This window comes from Sus scrofa, chromosome 6, assembly GCF_054392235.1.
Source record: "Sus scrofa isolate SSC_HxYL_T2T_F1_AM1 chromosome 6, Sscrofa_HxYL_maternal_Yorkshire_Landrace_v2.0, whole genome shotgun sequence".
In the NCBI taxonomy this organism is placed as follows: Eukaryota; Metazoa; Chordata; class Mammalia; order Artiodactyla; family Suidae; genus Sus; species Sus scrofa.
This window is the reverse complement of record NC_139388.1, coordinates 59067004-59086407: the sequence shown is the minus strand read 5'-3', so window position 1 is coordinate 59086407 and position 19404 is coordinate 59067004. Positions and strand designations below refer to the sequence as shown.

At 47.9% G+C, this 19404-nt stretch overlaps 2 protein-coding genes across 48 annotated transcripts in view; one reads left to right on the top strand and one right to left on the bottom strand.

Moving 5' to 3' along the window:
• The window catches only part of VRK3 (VRK serine/threonine kinase 3), a 79967-nt gene that overhangs the window by 26660 nt on the left and 33903 nt on the right, over window positions 1-19404 (top strand). For 11 of the 44 annotated variants that reach the window (XR_014806567.1, XM_084961681.1, XM_084961676.1 and 8 more), the window contains one exon: window positions 15915-16757. The gene's annotated coding sequence lies outside the window, so the exon portion shown is untranslated. Of the gene's footprint in view, window positions 1-11449; window positions 11540-15914; window positions 16758-17086; window positions 17208-17827; window positions 17924-18060; window positions 18122-19404 lie in introns of those variants that run through there. The other 33 variants (XR_014806571.1, XR_014806570.1, XR_014806568.1 and 30 more) reach the window with 10 other exon arrangements.
• ZNF473 (zinc finger protein 473) lies at window positions 3925-16438 on the bottom strand. Of its 4 annotated transcripts, none has more exons than XM_021094774.2 (5): window positions 16365-16438; window positions 12296-12457; window positions 8993-9119; window positions 8719-8808; window positions 3925-7610 (listed from the first exon to the last, which is right to left on the bottom strand). In XM_021094774.2, exons 2-5 carry the CDS (start codon window positions 12335-12337, stop codon window positions 5149-5151), a joined length of 2721 nt encoding a protein of 906 aa, XP_020950433.1. In that variant the 5' UTR covers window positions 12338-12457; window positions 16365-16438; the 3' UTR covers window positions 3925-5148. The 4 variants fall into 4 exon arrangements, with proteins under 4 accessions (XP_020950433.1, XP_084817514.1, XP_013854136.1 ...); XM_084961388.1 differs by having other exon boundaries at window positions 3925-7373; XM_013998682.3 differs by lacking the exon at window positions 12296-12457.

Genomic DNA, 19404 nt, shown 5'->3' with positions numbered 1-19404 from the left:
CAACTGCAGCTCATATCTGATTCCTGGCCCAGGAACTCTGTATGCCACTGGGGGGACAAAATAGGTATATCTACATTTCCTTCTAAGAGTTTTATAGTTTTAGCTCTTATATTTAGATATATATTCGATCCATTTTTTCAGCTTTTCTATTATGATAAAATACACAGAATATAAAATTTACCATCCTGTTTTTTAAGTGTACAGTTCAGTGATTCAAAAGAAGTTCCCATTGTGGCCCATCAGATTATAAACCCAACTACTATCTATGAGGACGAGGGTTTGATCCCTGGCTTTGCTCAGTGGGTTAAGGATCCAGCATTGCAGTGAGCTGTGATGCAGGTCGCAGATGCAGCTCAGATTGGGCATTGCTGTGGCTATGGTGTAGGCCAGCTACAGCTCTGATTTGATCCCTATCCCAGGAACTTCCATATACCTTGGGGGTGGCCCTATTAATTAAAAAAAAAAATTCATAGTGTTGTGTGGCCATCACCACCAAACATCCACATGTAGCTCTTTTCATTTTGTAAAACTGAAACTCTATACTAATAAACTAATTCCTCACGCCCCTTTTCCCCAGCTTCTGGCAACCACTGTTCTGCTTTCTGTCTCTATGAATTTGACTACTCTAGGGACTTCATATAAGTGAAATCATACTGCATTTGTCCTTTTCTAATTGGCTTCTTTCTTTTTTAAATTTTTTTTGTCTTTATAGGGCCCAACCCACGGCATACGGAGGTTCCCAGGCTAGGGGTTGAATTGGAGCTGTAGCCACTGGCCTCTGCCACAGCCACAGCAATGCCAGATCCAAGCCATATCTGCAATCTACACCACAGGTCATGGCAATGTCAGATCCTTAACCCACTGAGCAAGACCAGGGGTTGAACCTGTGTTCTCATGGATATTAGTTAGATTGTTTCTGCTGAGCCATGATAGGAACTCCACTAACTGGCTTATTTCAATTAGTATTAATGTTTTTAAGGTTCATCCATGTTGTAGTATGTGTCAGAACTTCCTTTTCAAGGCTGAATAATATTCCATTGGATGGATAGACTACATTTTATTCATCTCTTCATCTGTTGATGGACACTTGGAGTATTTCCCCTTTTTGATTATTAATAATCATGCTGTAGTGAACATTTGTATATGCTTTTTTTTTTTTTTTTTTTTTTTTTGTCTTTTTAGGGCCACACCCACGGCATATGGAGGTTCCCATGCTAGGGGTCTAATTGGAGCTGTTGCTGCCGGGCTACACCACAGCCACAGCAATGCCAGATCCAAGCCTTGTCTGCAACCTACACCACAGCTCACGGCAACACCGGATCCTTAACCCACTGAGCAAGGCCAAGGATCAAACCTGCAACCTCATGGTTCCTAGTCGGATTCATTTCCCCTGTGCCAAGACGGGAACTCCCATATATGCCTTTTTGTGTGGACATGTGTGTAGTCATTTCTCTTGGGTAGACACCTAGGAGTGGAATTGCTGATTCAGATGGTAATTCTTTAAATTTTTGTGGAATTGCAAGACTGTTCAGTACTTCATTCCTTTTATATTTTTTTCTTCTACCTTTAGATGGAAGTGGCAGATTGGAAGGGTAGATGGAGGGATGGCTGAGCGCGATCCTTGCTCTGAGGCTTCAATTCAGGTCCCAACCCTTGATCCCCTAGGAAGGGCTGATAATATTGCTGTATTGAACCATTAGGGAGAGAAATTCAGAAAACCTACATATGAATATGAATTTCTGTCCATCCCAGTTGCCCCAGTGACATCATAAGTGACTTCTTAATGATTTATCTGACTGAGGTGAAACTTGTGGCTTCTGCCCTCCACAAAGCTTCGACATCACCTTGCTCACCAAGCCACCCATGGCAGAGCCAGAAATGGTAGCATGGTGGGAAGTGTGGGACTGGAATTTTGAATCCCAGCCTTTTGTTTGGTGTTTGGAAGTTAAGACCCTGTGCCTCTCTGAGCCTTAGAATTCCTCAGCCCTCCACTTGGGATCACAGTATCTCCTCTGGACATGAGGATGCTCCAAGAAAGTGCTTCATCTCTCCCATGAGCTTTCAGAGTGTGACTGTCACAATGTTCGGATAGTTTTCACTTAGGGGGCTCCACCTGTGGGGGGCACTCTGTTAACCACTTGGGTCTAGAGTGAGATCAGTGACCTCAACTGTAATGCCTTCCAGCCACTAGCCATGAGGTCTCAATTGTGTAGTTCTGATAATGACACCAAAGCTTATAAGGAATTGGTCTGAAAACCTCAATGTCTCCCTCACTTAGTTTATAACATGCTTTTCCAACTGAGGGATGAAGCAATGAATTAAAGCAGTTTATCAGCCAGGAATTCTTTGGCTGTGATGAATAGGAAGCCTGCCTCCACTTGGCTTAAACAACACAAGAGAGTTACTGGCTTGGGAAACCACAAAGTCCAAAGTCAAAAAGGTGTTCAGTTAAGGTTTGATCTAGGAGCTCAACAGTGTCACCAGTGACCTAGTTTTGTCCTATCTGCTCACTTTGCCTCCTAAAATGTTGATTCATCTAAGGCTGACTCCCTATATTAGCTGCTTAGAGCTGCTGTAATAGAGTACCACAAACTTGGTGGCTTAAAACAACAGAAATTGACTCTCACAGTTCTGGGAAGACAGTAGTTCAAAATCAAGGTGTCAGCAGGGCCATGCTCCCTCCAGAGGCTCTAGGGGTATCTGTCCTTGCATATTCCAGCTTCTGGTGGCTCCTGATGTTTTTTGTCAGCTTGTGGCTGCATTAGTCAAATCTCTGCCTCCATCTTCACATGGCCTTTTTCTCTGTGTCTCTCTATGTCCTTTCCTCTTCTTATAAGAACATCAGTAGTTAGATTCAGAGCGCTACCCTACTCCCAATATGACCTCACCTCAATCCTTAACTGATTATTTCCACAGCTGCAGCAACACCAGATACTTTAATCCATTGTGGGGCTGGGGATTGAGCCCACACTTTTGCAGGCACTCTGGTACAATTTTATCAGAATTGTATCTCTCTTAGGTATCCTCATGCCACTTCCTTGGTTTTTGCAGAGGGGCCACCTTCCATCTTCCTAAGATGCCACTTCCTGTACCAACATTCTCCTAACCTATTTCTTTCCATCCACACCCTTTAAAACTTTCAGTGACTGTGACTGAATTACCAAAATCACTTGCCTTAAATGGAAGTTTGCTCTAAGAGTAGATGCACTGAAAACTACCCTTTGCACATTTTTAACAGATAGCATTGCCCATCCAAAGTGCAGGGTTTGGAGTCCTTGGGAGACGGAAAGTGTTAAAGCCACTTTCTATTAGGCTGACCAGAAAGGTCATGAGACCTGAAGAGTCCACTGGCAGGATGTAAGGCCTTAGCTGAGTGTTCCTCAACCTCAATCTCAAATTGATATACCACCATCAATTTTTTTTTTTTTTTTTTTTTTTTGGTCTATAGATGTGTGCCACTCATTTTCCTTTCAATCGGTTTTTTTTTTTTTTTTAAACTTAAATTTATTTTTAAAGAGGACTTGCTACCACTATCATGGGTAAGAAACTGTTATCTCTTGTCAGTAAAAGGAAAAAGGGGGAGAGGGGAAGTAAAATGCCAGGAGAGCAAAACAATATTAAATTCTGGCTACAACTCTTGCCTGGGCCTGAAGCCTACTGTGGCTTTGTAACTGAAGAGGAATGAACACACTGTCCATGCTTCCTCCCTAATTAAGTAGGATTGCACAAGAATGGAAAAGTGCTGTTTGATAATGTACTGAGAGCTAGCTGAAACTGAGTCACCACTGGTGGTCCACATGAGATGGTTTTCACCATTAACAGCCCTCACCTCCCTCCCAGACTTTGAGCACTTGGCAGGTAGTGACTGCACATGCCCAGCCTCTGGCCAGATGCATAGCACTGAGCTAAGAAAAGCAACCCACAAAAGACTCAAATGCACTTTAATCAGAGAACCAATGCACAGACATGAAAGGCATTTCTACACTGGTCCACAGAACAAGGTCATTAGTTTTAAAAAAATACAAAATGACAAGGTCATTAGTTACACAGATTGTGCGTGCACACGTACACACACACACACACACACACACACACACACAGTGGCTGCCAACCTTCCACAGGGCCTCTGACCTCTATGGTGTCAAAACTCTTGGACACACTTATCAATTTGAGTTCCCACCCCCTCAATATATATCAGTGCTGTTGCCTAGATGGAGATCCTAAGGGCAGGAAGCCACTTGAAAGTCAATACATTCCTCACTGTGGTGTGAATGGTCAGCCACTAAGTTCCCACTTCAACAACAGAACCAAAACGCACAACTCCAGGTGCAACGTTTGAAGATCCCAAGAGCACAAAACACATACACCTAAACTTTAGCACCAAAAATATGAAAGATATTAAGTGTCAGAGTCTAATCTCTTTGTACAGTTTTACCTCAACAAACATGTGACTGGGTCACATAGTGGATAGGACACAAAAGGAACCAAGGTTATTTGGAAGGGAACCTTTAAAAGTTAAAGCCACACATAATACTAGTAATAACATTAACTGCAATTATATAGAGGGGGATGCTTAATTGTCTCTTCATTTTAATGTAAAAGAGTGTATTTGTTATATCTGATGTATATTAGTAGCTCACACATGGCAAGTACTTAGTATGTGCTGGGCATATAGTTCTAAGTGCTTTGCATCTCCTTATCCTCACAACAGCCTTTTGAGGTAGGTAACTGTTAAGGTGCCCATCTTACAGATGAGGACACTGAGACCCTGACAGGGTCCATGACTCTCCCAGGTCACTGAAGGGGCAAATAACAGAGCCGGGATTTAACTCAGCAGACTGGCTCCAGTCTACCTTTGAATTCTGATGCTCCACAGCTTCTCAATGTTTGTGTTTTCCTTGTTTTAATCAAAGTCATCAAATGTTCCAATCTTTATTAATAAAGATTTTGACTACTTATGGAGGGGTATGCTTACACTGGGATGGTTTCAACTTAAGGCTTCAGAGTAACATTCTCAGTTATCTGGGATGCTGCTGCCACCCAGAAGCCATGGGAGGCTTGCTACTTGCTACTTTTGAGTGTGTGAACTCACTGATGTTGGTTGAGGCATGAGCAGCAGCAAAAGGCTTTCTGACAGTGTGGACAATGTTAGGCTTTCTCCTGCATGTGAATTCTCTGGTGCTGACTGAGATGACTGCTAAGGCCAAAGGCTTTCCCACACACATCACAAACATAAGGCTTCTCCCCCGTGTGAGTTCTCTCATGTTGTGTCAGATTTGCTTTCTGGGCAAAAGCTTTCCCACATTCGGTACACACATAGGGCTTCTCCCCAGTGTGGATCCTCTGATGTTTAGAGAGGCATGAGCTCTGGCGGAAGGCTTTCCCACATTCCTGACAAACGTAAGGCTTTTCTCCGGTATGAATTCTTTGGTGTCGGACGAGTGGTGCACCCCGGCTGAAGGTTTTCCCACAGTAGCCACATTCATAGGGCTTCTCACCTGTGTGAACTCTCTGATGCTTAGAAAGGCATGAGCTCTGGCTGAAGGCTTTCCCGCATTCCTGACAAATGTAAGGCTTTTCTCCTGTGTGCACTCTCTGGTGTTGGACAAGCTGAGCACCCAGGCTGAAGGTTTTCCCACAATCACCACATTTGTAGGGTTTCTCAATTGTGCGAACTCTCTGATGCTGGGAAAGGCACGAGCTCTGCTGGACCATTTCCCCACATTCGTGATGCTCAAAGGACTCCTTTCCAGCCTGAGTTCCCTGATGCTGAATAAGGTAGTTACTGTGGGCAGAGACTTCATCACACATGTAATGTTTAAAGGGCTTCTCTGCAGGGTGGGTTAACTGATGTTCTAAGAGGTATGCACTTTGGTGTAAGGTCTTACTACATTCGTTAAATTTAAAGAGTTGCTCACTCTTGTGGGTGGACTGATGTTTGGTGAGGGAGGTGCTGTGAATGAAGGCCTTCCTGCAGTCCCCACACTCATATGGCTTCACCCCAGTGTGGATCCTCTGGTGGTGAATGAGCTGGTTACTTTGGCCAAAGGCTTTCCCACACTGGTCACACTCAAAGGGCTTCACCCTGGTGTGAATCCTCTTGTGCTGAGTCAGGTATTTGCTGCAGCTGAAGGTTTTCTCACACTCGTCACACTTAAAGCACTTCTTGCTGACCTTTGGATGCTCTGTCTGCTCTGGGTTCTCATCCAAGATCTTCCTACTTTTATCAAGTCCTTGTTTTTCTCTGATGTGTACACTCTGGTGGCAAGTTAGGGTTGAGTGGCAAATGAAGCGCTCACCACACTCCTGACATTCATAGGGGGCTTCCACCATGTGGATTTTCTGGTGCTGGATAAGGTATTCATTATGGCTGAAGGTCTCCTTGCAGTCGGCACAGGTGTAGGGTTTTTCTGTGGTATGAATGGACAGGTGTCGAATCAGGTGGGAGAGCCGGCTGAAACTCTTGACACATTTGTGACATTTGTGGGGCTTGTAGCCTGTGTGAATCCTCCGGTGTTCATTAAGGTGAGTGTTTCGGTAAAAGGCTTTCCCACAGTCATTGCATTTATAAGGCTTCTCTCCACTGTGAACACTCTGGTGGATCTTTAGGGTCAGGATATGGCTGAAGGGTTTCCCACACTCGTCACACTTATAAGGCTTTTCTCTGGTGTGAACAGACTGGTGTTTGAGGAGCAAGGAGTTTTGCCTGAAGGCCTTCCCGCACTCCTGACATTCAAATATCCTTTTTGGAGCATGGATTTTCTGATGTTGGAGGAGATATTTATTAAAGTTGAAGGTCGCCTTGCATTTGGCACATTCATAGCGTTTCCGAGTGTGGGTCTTCTGATGCCGGGTGAAGTGAAATGTTTGACTGAAACCCTTGCCACATTCTTTACATTTGTAGGATTTGCCACCTGGGTGGGTTTTCTGATGCTCAACAGGCTGTGAGTTGTGACCTGATGGATGGTCACTGTCTTGACTCTTACATGGTTTTTCTTTGGTGTGAATTTTCTGATGCCACAGGAGTTGTGTATTCTGACTGAAAGTTTCCCCGCACTTGTTACACACAACACAGGATTTGTAGTCTGTGTGAGTCACTGGTTGCACAAAAAGACAAGTGCTCTGGCTGAAATCATTCTCATACTCTTGGTGCACAGTGGGTTCCTCCCTAGTGTGAATAACCCAGTGCTGGATCAGATGGTAACTCCGGCTGAAGCTCTTCCCACACTCACTACATTTATATGGTTTCTCCCCTCCCTGGATGGTATCCTGTTGGCTCTGTTCTGAGAAGCAGCCAAAGTCATTCCCACATTCCTGAGAGTTTGCTGGTGTTAGGCTCTTTTCAGGAAGATCACAAGTCACAGAATCCGCCCCTAGAAAAAGGAGGGACTTGGGACCAAGTTTGGGGCTTTCCTTGCTGGTAACAATATCAGAACTCAGAAGACTTTCTGGATCTCCCAGCAAACTATCTAACCAGCTCTGGCCTATGCAGGCTTCTCCCAAATGGGAGTTCCAGAGGCCATCCTTGGAAAATGTCTCTAAAATCTCCTGGGAGAGTCCTTCTGCCAAGAGGTCCTGGGGCAGAGGAGAGGTCTTGGTCTCAGCTGTGTCTGAAAGAGAGGGCAAGTGCAAATGTCTCCTGTGCCCCCACCCCTGGTGGGGGGAGGAGGGAGAGAGGATAGGCAGGCTGAGAACAGGAAAGAGGGAGAACAGATGATGGGTCCTGAGTCAGGCCTGTCTGGCAAGGAGATGGAGGAGACAGGGCCAGGGTGGTTATGTGCTCAACGGGAGGCTACAGAAGGCCCAGGTTTAGGAGCTCATGAGACATGAGCCAAGAACAGAGCTGCATGCTGTCAGGGGGTGGGGGGTGGCAGGAGTGTAACAGGCTGAGACTGAGCCATGCAGCTACCACTCCATGGCCCCTGGTTTGGGGGCCCTTTTCTTCACATTAATGGTCTATCAATGAGAAAAGGCTATCTCGGGAGTTCCCACTGTGGCACGGCAGAAACAAATCTGACCAGTATCCATGAAGATTTGGGTTTGATGCCTGACCCTGCTCAGTGGGCATTGCTGTGAGCTGTGGTGTAGGCTGGCAGCTGTAGCTCGATTTGACCCCTAACTTGGGAACTTCCATATGCCACGGAAAGAAAAGGCCTTCTCTGATCCCTTGGGCCAGGGCCCTGCCCCTGCTTTCTCCTCCTGCAGTTGTCTCGACCAGCATTAACACCTTGGGAATCCACACTGCCTAACCTTATGTCCTAGAAGAAACTGTGGCCTGGGAGAGAGCAGACTGGATGCTCTTGGAAGCTTTGAAGCCTGGGCTTGAGTTACTAATGGGTGGGGCATCTGCTGGGCCCTGTGGACCAGGAAGCAGGGCTGGGCCTGCAGGAAGTGGGGTGAAACAGACCAAGGGGTCCATGGTGCTGAGGGCACAAGACAGGAAGGTGGCAAGACCAATGCAGGAAATGGAAGGCCAACCTCTGCTAAGCCTGGAAGAACACAGAGGAGACAGAGAAAGGGCACCAGGACTGCTAACACAGAGGGAGATGCAGGATGAGGGTTCCGGACTTGAAGCCAGCACATGGCAAGTGAAGCCCAGGGGGGCCGAGATGACGGGGCTGGATGGAGGTCCCCCAGACGGAGGGCCCACAAAAGGACCACACCCCATGACCTTCCACCCTCCCACTGGGTGCTGGTGGGTCCTCGCTACCCACTCACCAGGGGCTGTTGACTCTGGGCTCCCTTTTGCCAGGGCCTCCAGCTCTTTCCCACCATCTGGACGGGAAGTCACGTTGGGTCTGGGGGGGTCTGCAGGGAAAGAAGAGCACTGTCACCAACTAGATAACATCAGTGAGGCAGGGCATCCAGCTGCTTAGCAGGGAACTTCTGGCTTCCCTGACTAGTCAGCACTTCATCCAGCACACAGCTCCCAAGGGCCGGCTGCTGGGCTTGGTGACTCCAGGGACCCTGCAGGGCCCGGGTGGACACTCACTGAGCAGGAAGAGGCTCTGGTAGTTGTCCAGCGCTGTGTCCCAGAACAGGTTGCTCTGGTCCAGCCTCAGCTGCTCCCAGTCCTCCAAGGTGAAGTCCATGGCTACGTCCTGGAGGGTCACAAACTCCTAGAATGCAACATACTGTCAGTGACTGTGGGGCTGGGGTCAGGGAGGGGCTCGCTCGGCACCCTTACCCACCACGTGCCAGACTTTGGCAAAAAAAAATGCCTTGTGAGAAACTTCAGATGTGAGAAGCTGGGCCTCCCCTATTTTCCAGGCAAGGACAAGGAGTCTTGAAGGTGAGACGTGATGTCCCTTCAAGGTCACGCAGGCAGGTCTGCCCGATCTGAACACCCACTTACCTTGGCTTTTGCTTTTTCAGTGTTTGTTGATGATTTTGTTTGTATTACGGAATCTCCTTTGTTCATTAAGCCTCTTTTTTTTTTTTTTTTTTTTGCTGAGACATTTCAAAGTTATTCCCAGCAAGCATCTGATTTTACTGTGAACATTTTAGCATCCGCAATATAAGTTCTAGGAGTTCCCCGGTGGTCTGGTAGTTGGGACTCGGCACTTGTACCACTGTGGCCTGGGTTCAGTGTCTAGTCTGGAATCTAAGATCCTACTTCAAGCCACTGCATGCCTTGGCAAAAAAACCCTCAAAAACAAAAAACAAAAACCAGCATAGGAGTTCCCGTCATAGCACAGCAGAAACGAATCTGACTAGGAGCCATGAGGTTGCGGGTTAGATCCATGGCCTCACTCAGTGGGTTAAGAATCTGGTGTTGCCATGAGCTGTGGTGTAGGTTGCAGACATGGCTCGGATCCTGCATCACTGTGGCTGTGGTGCAGGCTGGCAGCTACAGCTCCGATTAGACCCCTAGCCTAAGAATCTCCATATGCCACGGGTGTGGCCCTAAAAAGACAAAAGCCAAAAGCCAAAAAAAAGAACCAGTATAACTCCTTCCTATCACCGACTACATGGACCATATTCAAAGTCTGGATTCAGATTTGTCTGACACCTCAGTGGTGGATTTTTTTTCTCCACCACCCCTTTTTTGGCCCTGCCCATGGCATGCATTAGTCCCTGGGCCAGGGATCAATCCCAGGCCAAAGCAGTGATGCCAGATCCTTAACCTGCTGAGCCACCAGGGAACTCCATCTTTTTTTTTTAATTGTAGGAAAATATACATAACATAAAATTTCCCGTGGTAACTGTTCTGAAGTGTACGGCTCAGTGGTGTAGCCATCAGCACTGGCCATCTCTAGAACTCTTGTCATCTTGCACAACTGAAACTCTGTCCCCACTAAAGGCTAATTCCGTACTCCCCCCCCCCCCCCCAGTCCCTGGCATCCACCCTCTGCTTTCTGGCCCTATGATTCTTCTTTTTTTTTTTTTGTCTTTTGTCTTTTTTGTTGTTGTTGTTGTTGTTGTTGCTATTTCTTGGGCCACTCCTGCAGCATATGGAGGTTCCCAGGCTAGGGGTCGAATCGGAGCTGTAGCCACCGGCCTACACCAGAGCCACAGCAACACGGGATCCGAGCCGCGTCTGCAACCTACACCACAGCTCACGGCAACGCCGGATCGTTAACCCACTGAGCAAGGGCAGGGACCGAACCTGCAACCTCATGGTTCCTAGTCGGATTCGTTAACCACTGCGCCACAACGGGAACTCCTTTTTTTTTTTTTTTTTTTTTTTTTTTTGTCTTGGCCCTATGATTCTGACTCTTCCAGGTTCACTGATACATTTTCGCAGTTGATCTATGTGAATCCTCATCCAAAGAGGCCCACGCCCTGCACTGGGCTGCCATGGCTGTGAAGGTTTTGAATCCAGAGCTGCCGCACCCCTCTGCCCTCTTTATTCTTCTGCGCTCCAGATTTAAGGGCCCACGTTCCACTTGTGGCAAACCGTTTCCTCCCCATGCCACTTGGCTGCTCCTCTGCCTCCTGCATTTCTGGGGAACTGGTCAGTGAACAGTGGTCTTATTAGATTCAGCACAAACTTGGAGGGGGGCAAAAGCCCTCCAGAGGGTGTCAAAAAAAAAAAAAAAAAAAGAGAATGGGAGCCAATATGAAGTGGGGCTGAAGCTGGGTCCTGACCATACGGGTTGACCCAGAAGATCCAGCCAGCCCCACCTCTGGCCTCTTTGGTTCTGTGCTCTATACGGTCTCTTGACCTTAAACCAGTTTTCTGTCATTTGTGGTTGAAACAGTTGCTGTCTATATCCTGCTGAAAGGGATGAGCCAAAGAGGCTTTTTTAGCAGGAGCCAGATCAGAGGACACCAGAGAGCTTCCTTTCCTTGACTCCTCAACTCTGCTGGACAGGACCCCTGGAAATAGTGGTGGAGGGTATGGCCTTGATCTGTGGGGCACTGGGGAGCCCCAGAGAATTTTATAAAGGAGAGCAAGAAGGTCAGAGCATTCATTTATTCAACAATCACTTCTCCTGTGTGCCAGACCCCTTTAAGGATGCTGGAGGCTTGGCATCTGGTCCTTCACCTGGGGGGAAGCTTATGGTCTGATGGACAGACACCAGGGAGGCCCACAGTGAGTATGAGGAGACAGGGCTGTGACTAGGGAGGTATCCAGAGCTGTGTGGCCAGGGGAGGGAGTGAGGATGTTGCAGTGGAGTCCAGGAAAGCTTCCTGGAGTGGAGGATATTCAAATTGGGTTAGTATGAATAAGCAAATATCTGGCACACAGAGGAAAGTTTTCATTCATTCATTTAACAAACACCTTGAGGCTTCCTGTGTGCCAGGCCTATGCTGGTCCCTGGGGACCCAGAGATGAATGCCAATCAGTACCCATCCCCAAGGAGTACCTAGTCTGGAGGGGTGCACAGATATGGGCAGGGTGGGTCTGTGCTACAGGGGCGGTGGCAGAGGTGATGGGCAAGACCAGAACGGGGAAGAGCTGATACTGCCAGGAAAGGTCAGGGGGTGAGCTGGGTCTGGAAGGCTGTGTAAGACAGAGGGGTCAGAGATGATGGGCAGAGCCTTCTAGCAGAGGGAGGAGCCTGAGCAAAGGCAGGAAGCGGGAAAGCACAGGTCACAGGCCTAGAAAGGAGTGTTGGTTGTGTAGGGAGGATACAGTGAAGGGAGGCAGGACCCAGATCATGCAGGGGTGCGCTGAGAAACCTGGATTGCATCCTGTAAGCAGTGAGGATTCCTGGAAGGGTACCGAGCAGGAGAGCTTTAGGAAGATGGATGGGAGTTATCATAAGACAGTGAACCGGAATGAAGGCAGGCCAGCTGCGCAGCCTCTGGGGATGACCCATTAGGACAGGAAGGACCCTCAACTCACCTCAGTCATAGCTGACTGAGGCCTTGCAGCCAGAGTCCTCATTTAAGCTCCTCCTCCTTCCCCATCGCAATCCTGGTTGGCAGGGCTGCGGAAAGAACGCAGGAGCTGGGAGAAAGGGCCCCTTCCTCCTAGGGCTGACTCTCTGGCCATGCTGGATGAGCCCTAAAATGTCCAGAAGTGGGAGGATGAGTTAGAACACGAATCTCCCTGTAGAAATCACAACAACAAATTTATTGAAACTCCGCCAGCCCAGCTCATTGCTACTGTGCTTCAGAGCCTAGAAAGCAACTTCACACCTGATCTTAGCACTTATCACAGTCAGGAAGTACATGCCTGGGAGATGTGGAGATTAAGATCGATCACCTTGGAGTTCCTGTCGTGGCTCAGTGGTTAACGAATCCCACTGGGAATCATGAGGTTGCAGGTTCGATCCCTGACCTTGCTCAGTGGGTTAAGGATCCAGCATTGCCGTGAGCTGTGGTGTAGGTCGCAGATGCAGCTCGGATCCCGAGTTGTCGTGGCTCTGGTGTAGGCCGGCAGCTACAGCTCTGATTAGACCCCTAGCCTGGGAACCTCCATATGCCGTGGGAGCAGCCCCAGAAAAGGCAAAAGGCAAAAAAGGGGGGGGGGGGGATCGATCACCTTGATGGAACCTTCTGTCTTGCTCACTGCCATGTCTCAGCACAGCACAGTGTCTGGCACACAGTAGGTTCTTTTAAAGTATGTGTTGACAATACAAGTGTCTCTAACTGAACACTTGGGACGTTGCTTCTGGGATTTCTGGTGATCATCTCTAAGACCTGAGTCCAGGGGAGCCTCCAAAACTCTTGCTATTTCTGCAACAGCATGATTTCATCAGCCTTTTTTAAATTTAAAAAAAAATTTTAATGAGTTTTTGTGTGTGTGTGTGTGTCTTTTTAGGGCCGCACCTGCGGCATAGGGAAGTTCCCAGGCTAGGGGTCTAATCGGAGCTGTGCTGCCTATGCCATAGCTAATTCCAGATCCATAACCCACTGAGTGAGGCCAGGGATCAAACCTACATCCTCAATGGAGACTAGCTGGGTTCTTAACCTAATGGGCCATAACAGGAGCTCCTATTTTACTTCACTAAAAAAAAAATCATGGTCACTGACCACTGAATTATTTTCATGACCCATAATATACAAAATACCATACCAATGGTGTGGCTTCTGTGTATTTCCTAAGTGGCATATATCCACGGAGTGTGGGAACATTCTAAATCACCAAGCAGCAATGACACAGGTCCGTAATTCTTTAGCCTCTGGGGTCAGATATGCTTTGAATTCACAAATCTTCAGATTTTAAAAAGGTGATCCAGAGTTCCAGTCGCAGGTCGGTGGGTTAAGTGGCATTGAGGATGCGGGCTGGATCCCTGGCCTCGCTCAGTAGGTTAAGGATCTGGTGTTGCTGTGGCTGTGGCATAGGCCAGCAGCTGCAGCTCCGATTTGAACCCCTAGCTTGGGAACTTCCATATACTGCAGGTGTGGCTATAAAAAGATAAATTAATTAATTAAAAGGTGATCCATTATATTATATATAAGGTGTATTTCCATTAAAATGCCAGTGCAGTAGGGCAGGGAAAGCATTTCAAAATTGAACACTTCAGTATTTCTAGAGTGAAGGTATAAATATTCACTCTACCCAGAATAATTAAAAGTAATAAATCATAGCACTTCTGGTCAGGGTGGGGCACCAAAGTTATGGGGAAAAAATGTGAGTTCCTGCTGTGACAGCATACCTGGAGCATTGGGACATAGGTTTGATCCGGGGCCCAGCACAGTGGCTTAAGGATCCACTGCTGCCGCAGCTGCAGCTTAGCTTGAAACTGCAACTCGGATCTGATCCCTGGCCGGGGAATTCCACATGCCTCTGGGTGGCCAAAACAACAACAACAAAGATTTTCTTCACAACAGAGGTTAAGCCTTCACTTGAGAGTATAATTTTTTTTTTTTTTTTTTTTTGCCTTTTCTTGAGCCGCTCCCGAGGCATATGGAGGTTCCCAGGCTAGGGGTCGAATTGGAGCTGTAGCTGCCGGCCTACACCACAGCCACAGCAACGCAGGATCCGAGCCACGTCTGCAACCTACACCACAGCTCACGGCAACGCTGGATCCCCAACCCACTGAGCAAGGCCAGAGATTGAACCTGCAACCTCATGGTTCCTAGTCGGATTTGTTAACCACTGAGCCACGACGGGAACTCCAATGATTCTTAAAGAAGTTTTTCTGAAAAAAATTATTTTATTAAAGTATAGTTGATTTACAATATCGTGTTAATTTCTCCTGTACAGCAGTGATTCAGTTATACATACATTCTTTTTCATATTCTTATTATGGTTTATCTTAAGATATTAAATATAATATCTTAATATAATGTAGTTCTCTGGGCTATAGAGTAGGACCTTTTTTTTTTTTTTGTGTGTGTGTGTCTTTTTGCTATTTCTTGGGCTGCTCCTGCGGCATATGGAGGTTCCCAGGCTAGGGGTCTAATCGGAGCTGTGGCCGCCAGCCTACGCCAGAGCCACAGCAAAGTGGGATCCGAGCCGCATCTGCAACCTACACCACAGCTCACGGCAACGCCGGATCGTTAACCCACTGAGCAAGGGCAGGGACCGAACCCGCAACCTCATGGTTCCTAGTCGGATTTGTTAACCACTGCGCCACGACGGGAACTCCTGGACCTTGTTGTTTATCCATTTTATATTTAGTAAAAGGCTAACCCTAAACTCTCAATCTACCCCTCCCCCCCCACCTCCGGCCCCCTTGGCAACCACAAGCCTGTTCTCTATGTCTGATCCACAGATGTTTTTTCTGACCCTGAGCTGGCAGGGAATGTTTTGACAGAAAATCCTTTTCATCCCAAACTTGAAAGCTGGGAAATTTCACCTAAAAATTCCATTTCCGTCTTCTGAAAAGTCCTAAGACTTGGCCACACTGGGTCTGCATTCCCACCAAGCTAGTTTGTTGGAGGCCATTTAGAGCTACCCCCCTTGTCAGGGGTGAGCCCCGAAGGCTCCCCACTGCCCTCACCCAGTCCTCTTCTCTCCTTTATCTTATCTGCCTGACCCTCAGAGACATCTGAGTTTGAGCACTGTACATAGTTTCCAAAGCACGTTCTGTCCACACTCTCAGCCCTGGGAGGGAAGAAACTGGAGCTGTTGTGAAGCTCAAGGTCAACCAGCCTGTGGTAGTAACTTGAGCCAAATAAGTGGGGAACTGGAAAGCCTTAAGCCCTGGAGTCAAGGAATCTTGCCTCTTCTTTATGTGGGACTATGGCCAGATCATTGGGCTTCAGTTTCTATAGGTACAAAATAAGGCAGATAACAACAAATCCACATTCGCTTTATCTGCAATTCTAAAAACAAAAGGCTCAGAAAACCGGAACTTTATTCATAAATTGACAGCAAAACCGAGCTCAAATTGCTACAGGCTATGTGTAGTCTTTAATCCCCTTCACTGAGAATCTTCACGCCTTTTCCGGCAGAAGTGTACGATTTTCAAGAACTGCCCCAGATCTCGCTGCGGGTGTAATTATGTAGCTGAATTATGAAATATGCATCCTATTGACTTTATAAAGTCTAAAAAATTCTGATTCCCCAGATGATCCTAACGCCAAGAGAATCCAATAAGACCGGGGAGCCCCTGCGGAGGTTACAGAATAAAATGCGAGAACGGCGTGGTGCCTGGCGTACAGAAAGCGCTCAAATAAATGGTAAACACCCTGACACCCTAAAGAACTCCCATTCATTCATCCCTCAAGATCCTGCCCAGCTCTGCCAAGGACTTCAGGCAACTCAGTTCCTCCTTCAGCCTCAACCAAAATATAAAATAGCATCGCTCCTCTCAAGGCTGCGGGTGAGGACCAGAAATTACTTTAGCAAGAGCCTGGCCCATTACAAGCTCTGAACAAGACTCCACCTAGATACCCACCCCCCAAGGCGACGCGCCCAGTGCCGATCACGCCCCAAGATCATTCCGTTACCCCTTAGGAAGGACCGAGCCCACAAGCCTCCAGAGTCCTCAGCGATCCCAGCCCCGGCGTCTCCTCACCTCGAGACTGGTCCGCAGAGTTGGCACACGCGCCTTCTTGCAGCCACTTCCGTTGCGGAGAGAATATCAGAACTACTCCAGCCGGGAGCCTCCGCGAGCCAACGCCAAGACTCCGTTTCCCAGAGGGCTGTGCGAACTTCTCTTATCTTCTCATCTGCCCTAGCGTCTTCGTCGTTGGAGGGCCCGCTGAGCACGCTGGGAAATAAATAGAAAGAATTGGCACCAAGTGTCATCTGGGCATTGTAGTCCAGCTTTCGAAGGACATTCTAATCATGTTATCCTGCCTTTTGGAGAAGACCGGGAGGTTTTTCCATTTCTGAAGGCGACAACTAGAGGGTTGCCGTGGAAACACGTTGAGGAAGAACCTGAATTCCTGAGGGAACACGCGAGAAGGTAAGGGTGGGGTTGAGGCGGAAGAAATGAGACTTTGACCTCTGATTGGTGGAGATATGCCTCGTATTCCATCCCTCCTTACGATTGGCTCCACAGGGCACATGCGTTGTAGAATCACGACGCATTCCACGGAAGGTGAGACGGGGTTGGGCGATGAGGGAATAATCCCTCCCCCACTTTTGAGTCAGAGGGCTGACCTGCCGCGAAGGTGCCTGGGAAATGAAGTAACCAGGTAGTCATAGCCCGCGGGCAGTCCGGAGGCCAGGTTGGACTGCGCGGGCGCAGTCCTCCCTCTGGCGAGAGGATGCGCGCGCAGCACCTTCTGCCTGGGCGGAAGTTTCTCCGGGGCAACTGAGAAGGTCGGTCCTGGTTCCCCTGGAAGATTCGAGGGTCAGGCTGCAAATATCTGCCCCCCCCCCGCCCCCGCTCCCAGGCTCACCAAATCCAGAGGTGAGGGGAAAGCGAGGCGAACCAGGGGCAGGTCTCCAGACACCCTAGCCACAATTCGGTCGTCAGCACGACCCTTTCTGGGAGGCCGAGCCCGCAGGAGCTGGGGGTCGGGGTTCGGGGTGAAAGAGACTTCTGGGCGTCGGGATCACCGGCTGGTTTCTGCTGTCTCAAGCTTAGTTGGGTTCTTGGTGGTGGGCGTGGCTAGTGGAGAGTTTGTCAGACGCCCCGCCTTAGTACTACGTCATCCCTGGGTTCTGTAGGGGGCGGGGTCGAGACGTATTAGCTCTCCTGACGGAAGGTGGAGTCTTACCTTAAGCTCCTCTTCTGTTTTTGGTCTCAGAAGTTTCCAGGAGAGACAAAGTACTTAACACATAGCAGATGTTCAGTAAATATTTGCAGAATAAATAAAGTAAATGGATGAATAAATGCTAAAGGTTGACCTGAATGTTGGAGCCTTGGTTTTAAGTCCTGAACTAACAGCATGACCTTGGTCTGCTGACTTCAAGACTCTGAGATTCCCTTCTTTCTTCTATCTATATTTTTTGAGAGTTTATCTCCATCCGATTTACTTTTTTTTTTCCATCTGACTTATTAAACACTTACTTATTTGTTTAGTAAACTTGTCTTCCCCCACTGGAATGTGAGCTATGTCAGGTCAGGAGCCTTGTTTCCTTTGCTACTGTATCCGCAGCAAGTTGGCACATCTTAGGAGTCCAGTGAGTACTTATTGAATGAATGAATGACCTTAGCACAGACTGGCTACATAGCCAAAGCTCAGTGAATGTTAACTAGTATCTTTTATCTACATGTGCAGTGACCCTGAGTCAGCCTCTGTACCTTTTTTCACTTACAGGACACTGTTTAGATGGAGTTTTCAGCCCAGTGAATCTGAGGGCCATCTGTGACCCATAAAGGTACCATCCCCTCAGGCACATGCCCCTTAAAGCCAGTTCCCCTCCAATAGCCTGCTCCTCCTCCATCTCCTGTATGTTGCTTCTCTCAGACTTCACTCCCAAGAGGAAGGTTATCATGGACATGGCAGTGGTCCAGGCACTTGCTCATCCCTGGAGGCCATCTTTATCCAGCGGCACTCGGTAGCTGGGGAAATTCCACTGAAAGCAAAGACACTTAATACCACCACTGGGAGTTCCTGTCATGGCTCAGCAGAAACAAATCTGACTAGCATTCATGAGGATGCAGGTTTGATCCCTGGCCTCGCTCAGTGGGTTAAGGATCTGGCATTGCCCTGAGCTGTGGTGTAGGCCAGGGGCTACAGCTCCAATTCAGCCCCTAACCTGGAACCCTCCATATGCCGTGGGTGAACCCTAAAGAGATTTAAAACAAAAAACCAAAAACCACCACAGAAGTTCCCACTATGACACAATGGGTTAAGAATCTGGCATTGCTACAGCTGGGGCGTAGGTTGCAGCTCAGATTTGATCCCTAGCCCAGGAGCTTCCATAGACTGCAGATGTGGCCAAAACAAGCAAACAAAAAAGCCACAAATTTTCAGATTTTATTTACCCAAGTACCTAGCAAAGTCTTTTAAATGTAGACCATGCTCCAGTAACAAGGACCCCCAAATCTCAGTAGCTTAACCCAAACACAAGGATTAATACAAAGTTTGGAACAACTCTCCAGGGTAGCTATCCTCTAGACAATTTTGATCTCGTGGCTCCAGCATCAACATGGGCTTCAGGATTATTGTGGCAGTGGTGACTCTTCTAGCTTAAAAATGTTCACCAGGATTTCCCGTCATGGCTCAGTGGAAATGAATTTGACTAGTATCCATGAGGACACAGGTTTAATCCCTGGCCTCCAGCAGTGGGTTAAGGATTCGGTATTGCTGTGAGCTATGGTATAGGTTGCAGACTCAACTCGGATCTGGTGTTGCTGTGGCTGTGGTGTAGGCTGGCACCTTTAACTCTGACGTGACCCCTAACCTGGGAACTCACATATGCCACAAGTGCGGCCCTTTGAAAAACTGGAGGTGGGCATTTAAGTGTTATTAGCAGGAGAAAAAATTGTTAAGTTACACGACCAATCAGAATCTCAACCTCTTAGAGACTAAAAGATACTTGGCATAGTTGTGTAATTAGATGTCTTACCCAACTTGTGTAGCATGACAGAGGTGCAGTTTTATGCCTCAGTGTGGTTTCTGCTCTTCTGCAGGCCAAGGGGAAGAGGAAGCTTTTTC

Coding starts and splice junctions, on each gene's coding strand:
- ZNF473 (XM_021094774.2), bottom strand. CDS start 12,337: ATGAGGACTCTGGCTGCAAGGCCTCAGTCAGCTATGACTGAG. Junction 9,120..12,295: donor CTCAGTCAGCTATGACTGAG/GTGAGTTGAGGG, acceptor GTTGCATTCTAG/GAGTTTGTGACCCTCCAGGA. Junction 8,809..8,992: donor CCAGAGCCTCTTCCTGCTCA/GTGAGTGTCCAC, acceptor CTTTCCCTGCAG/ACCCCCCCAGACCCAACGTG.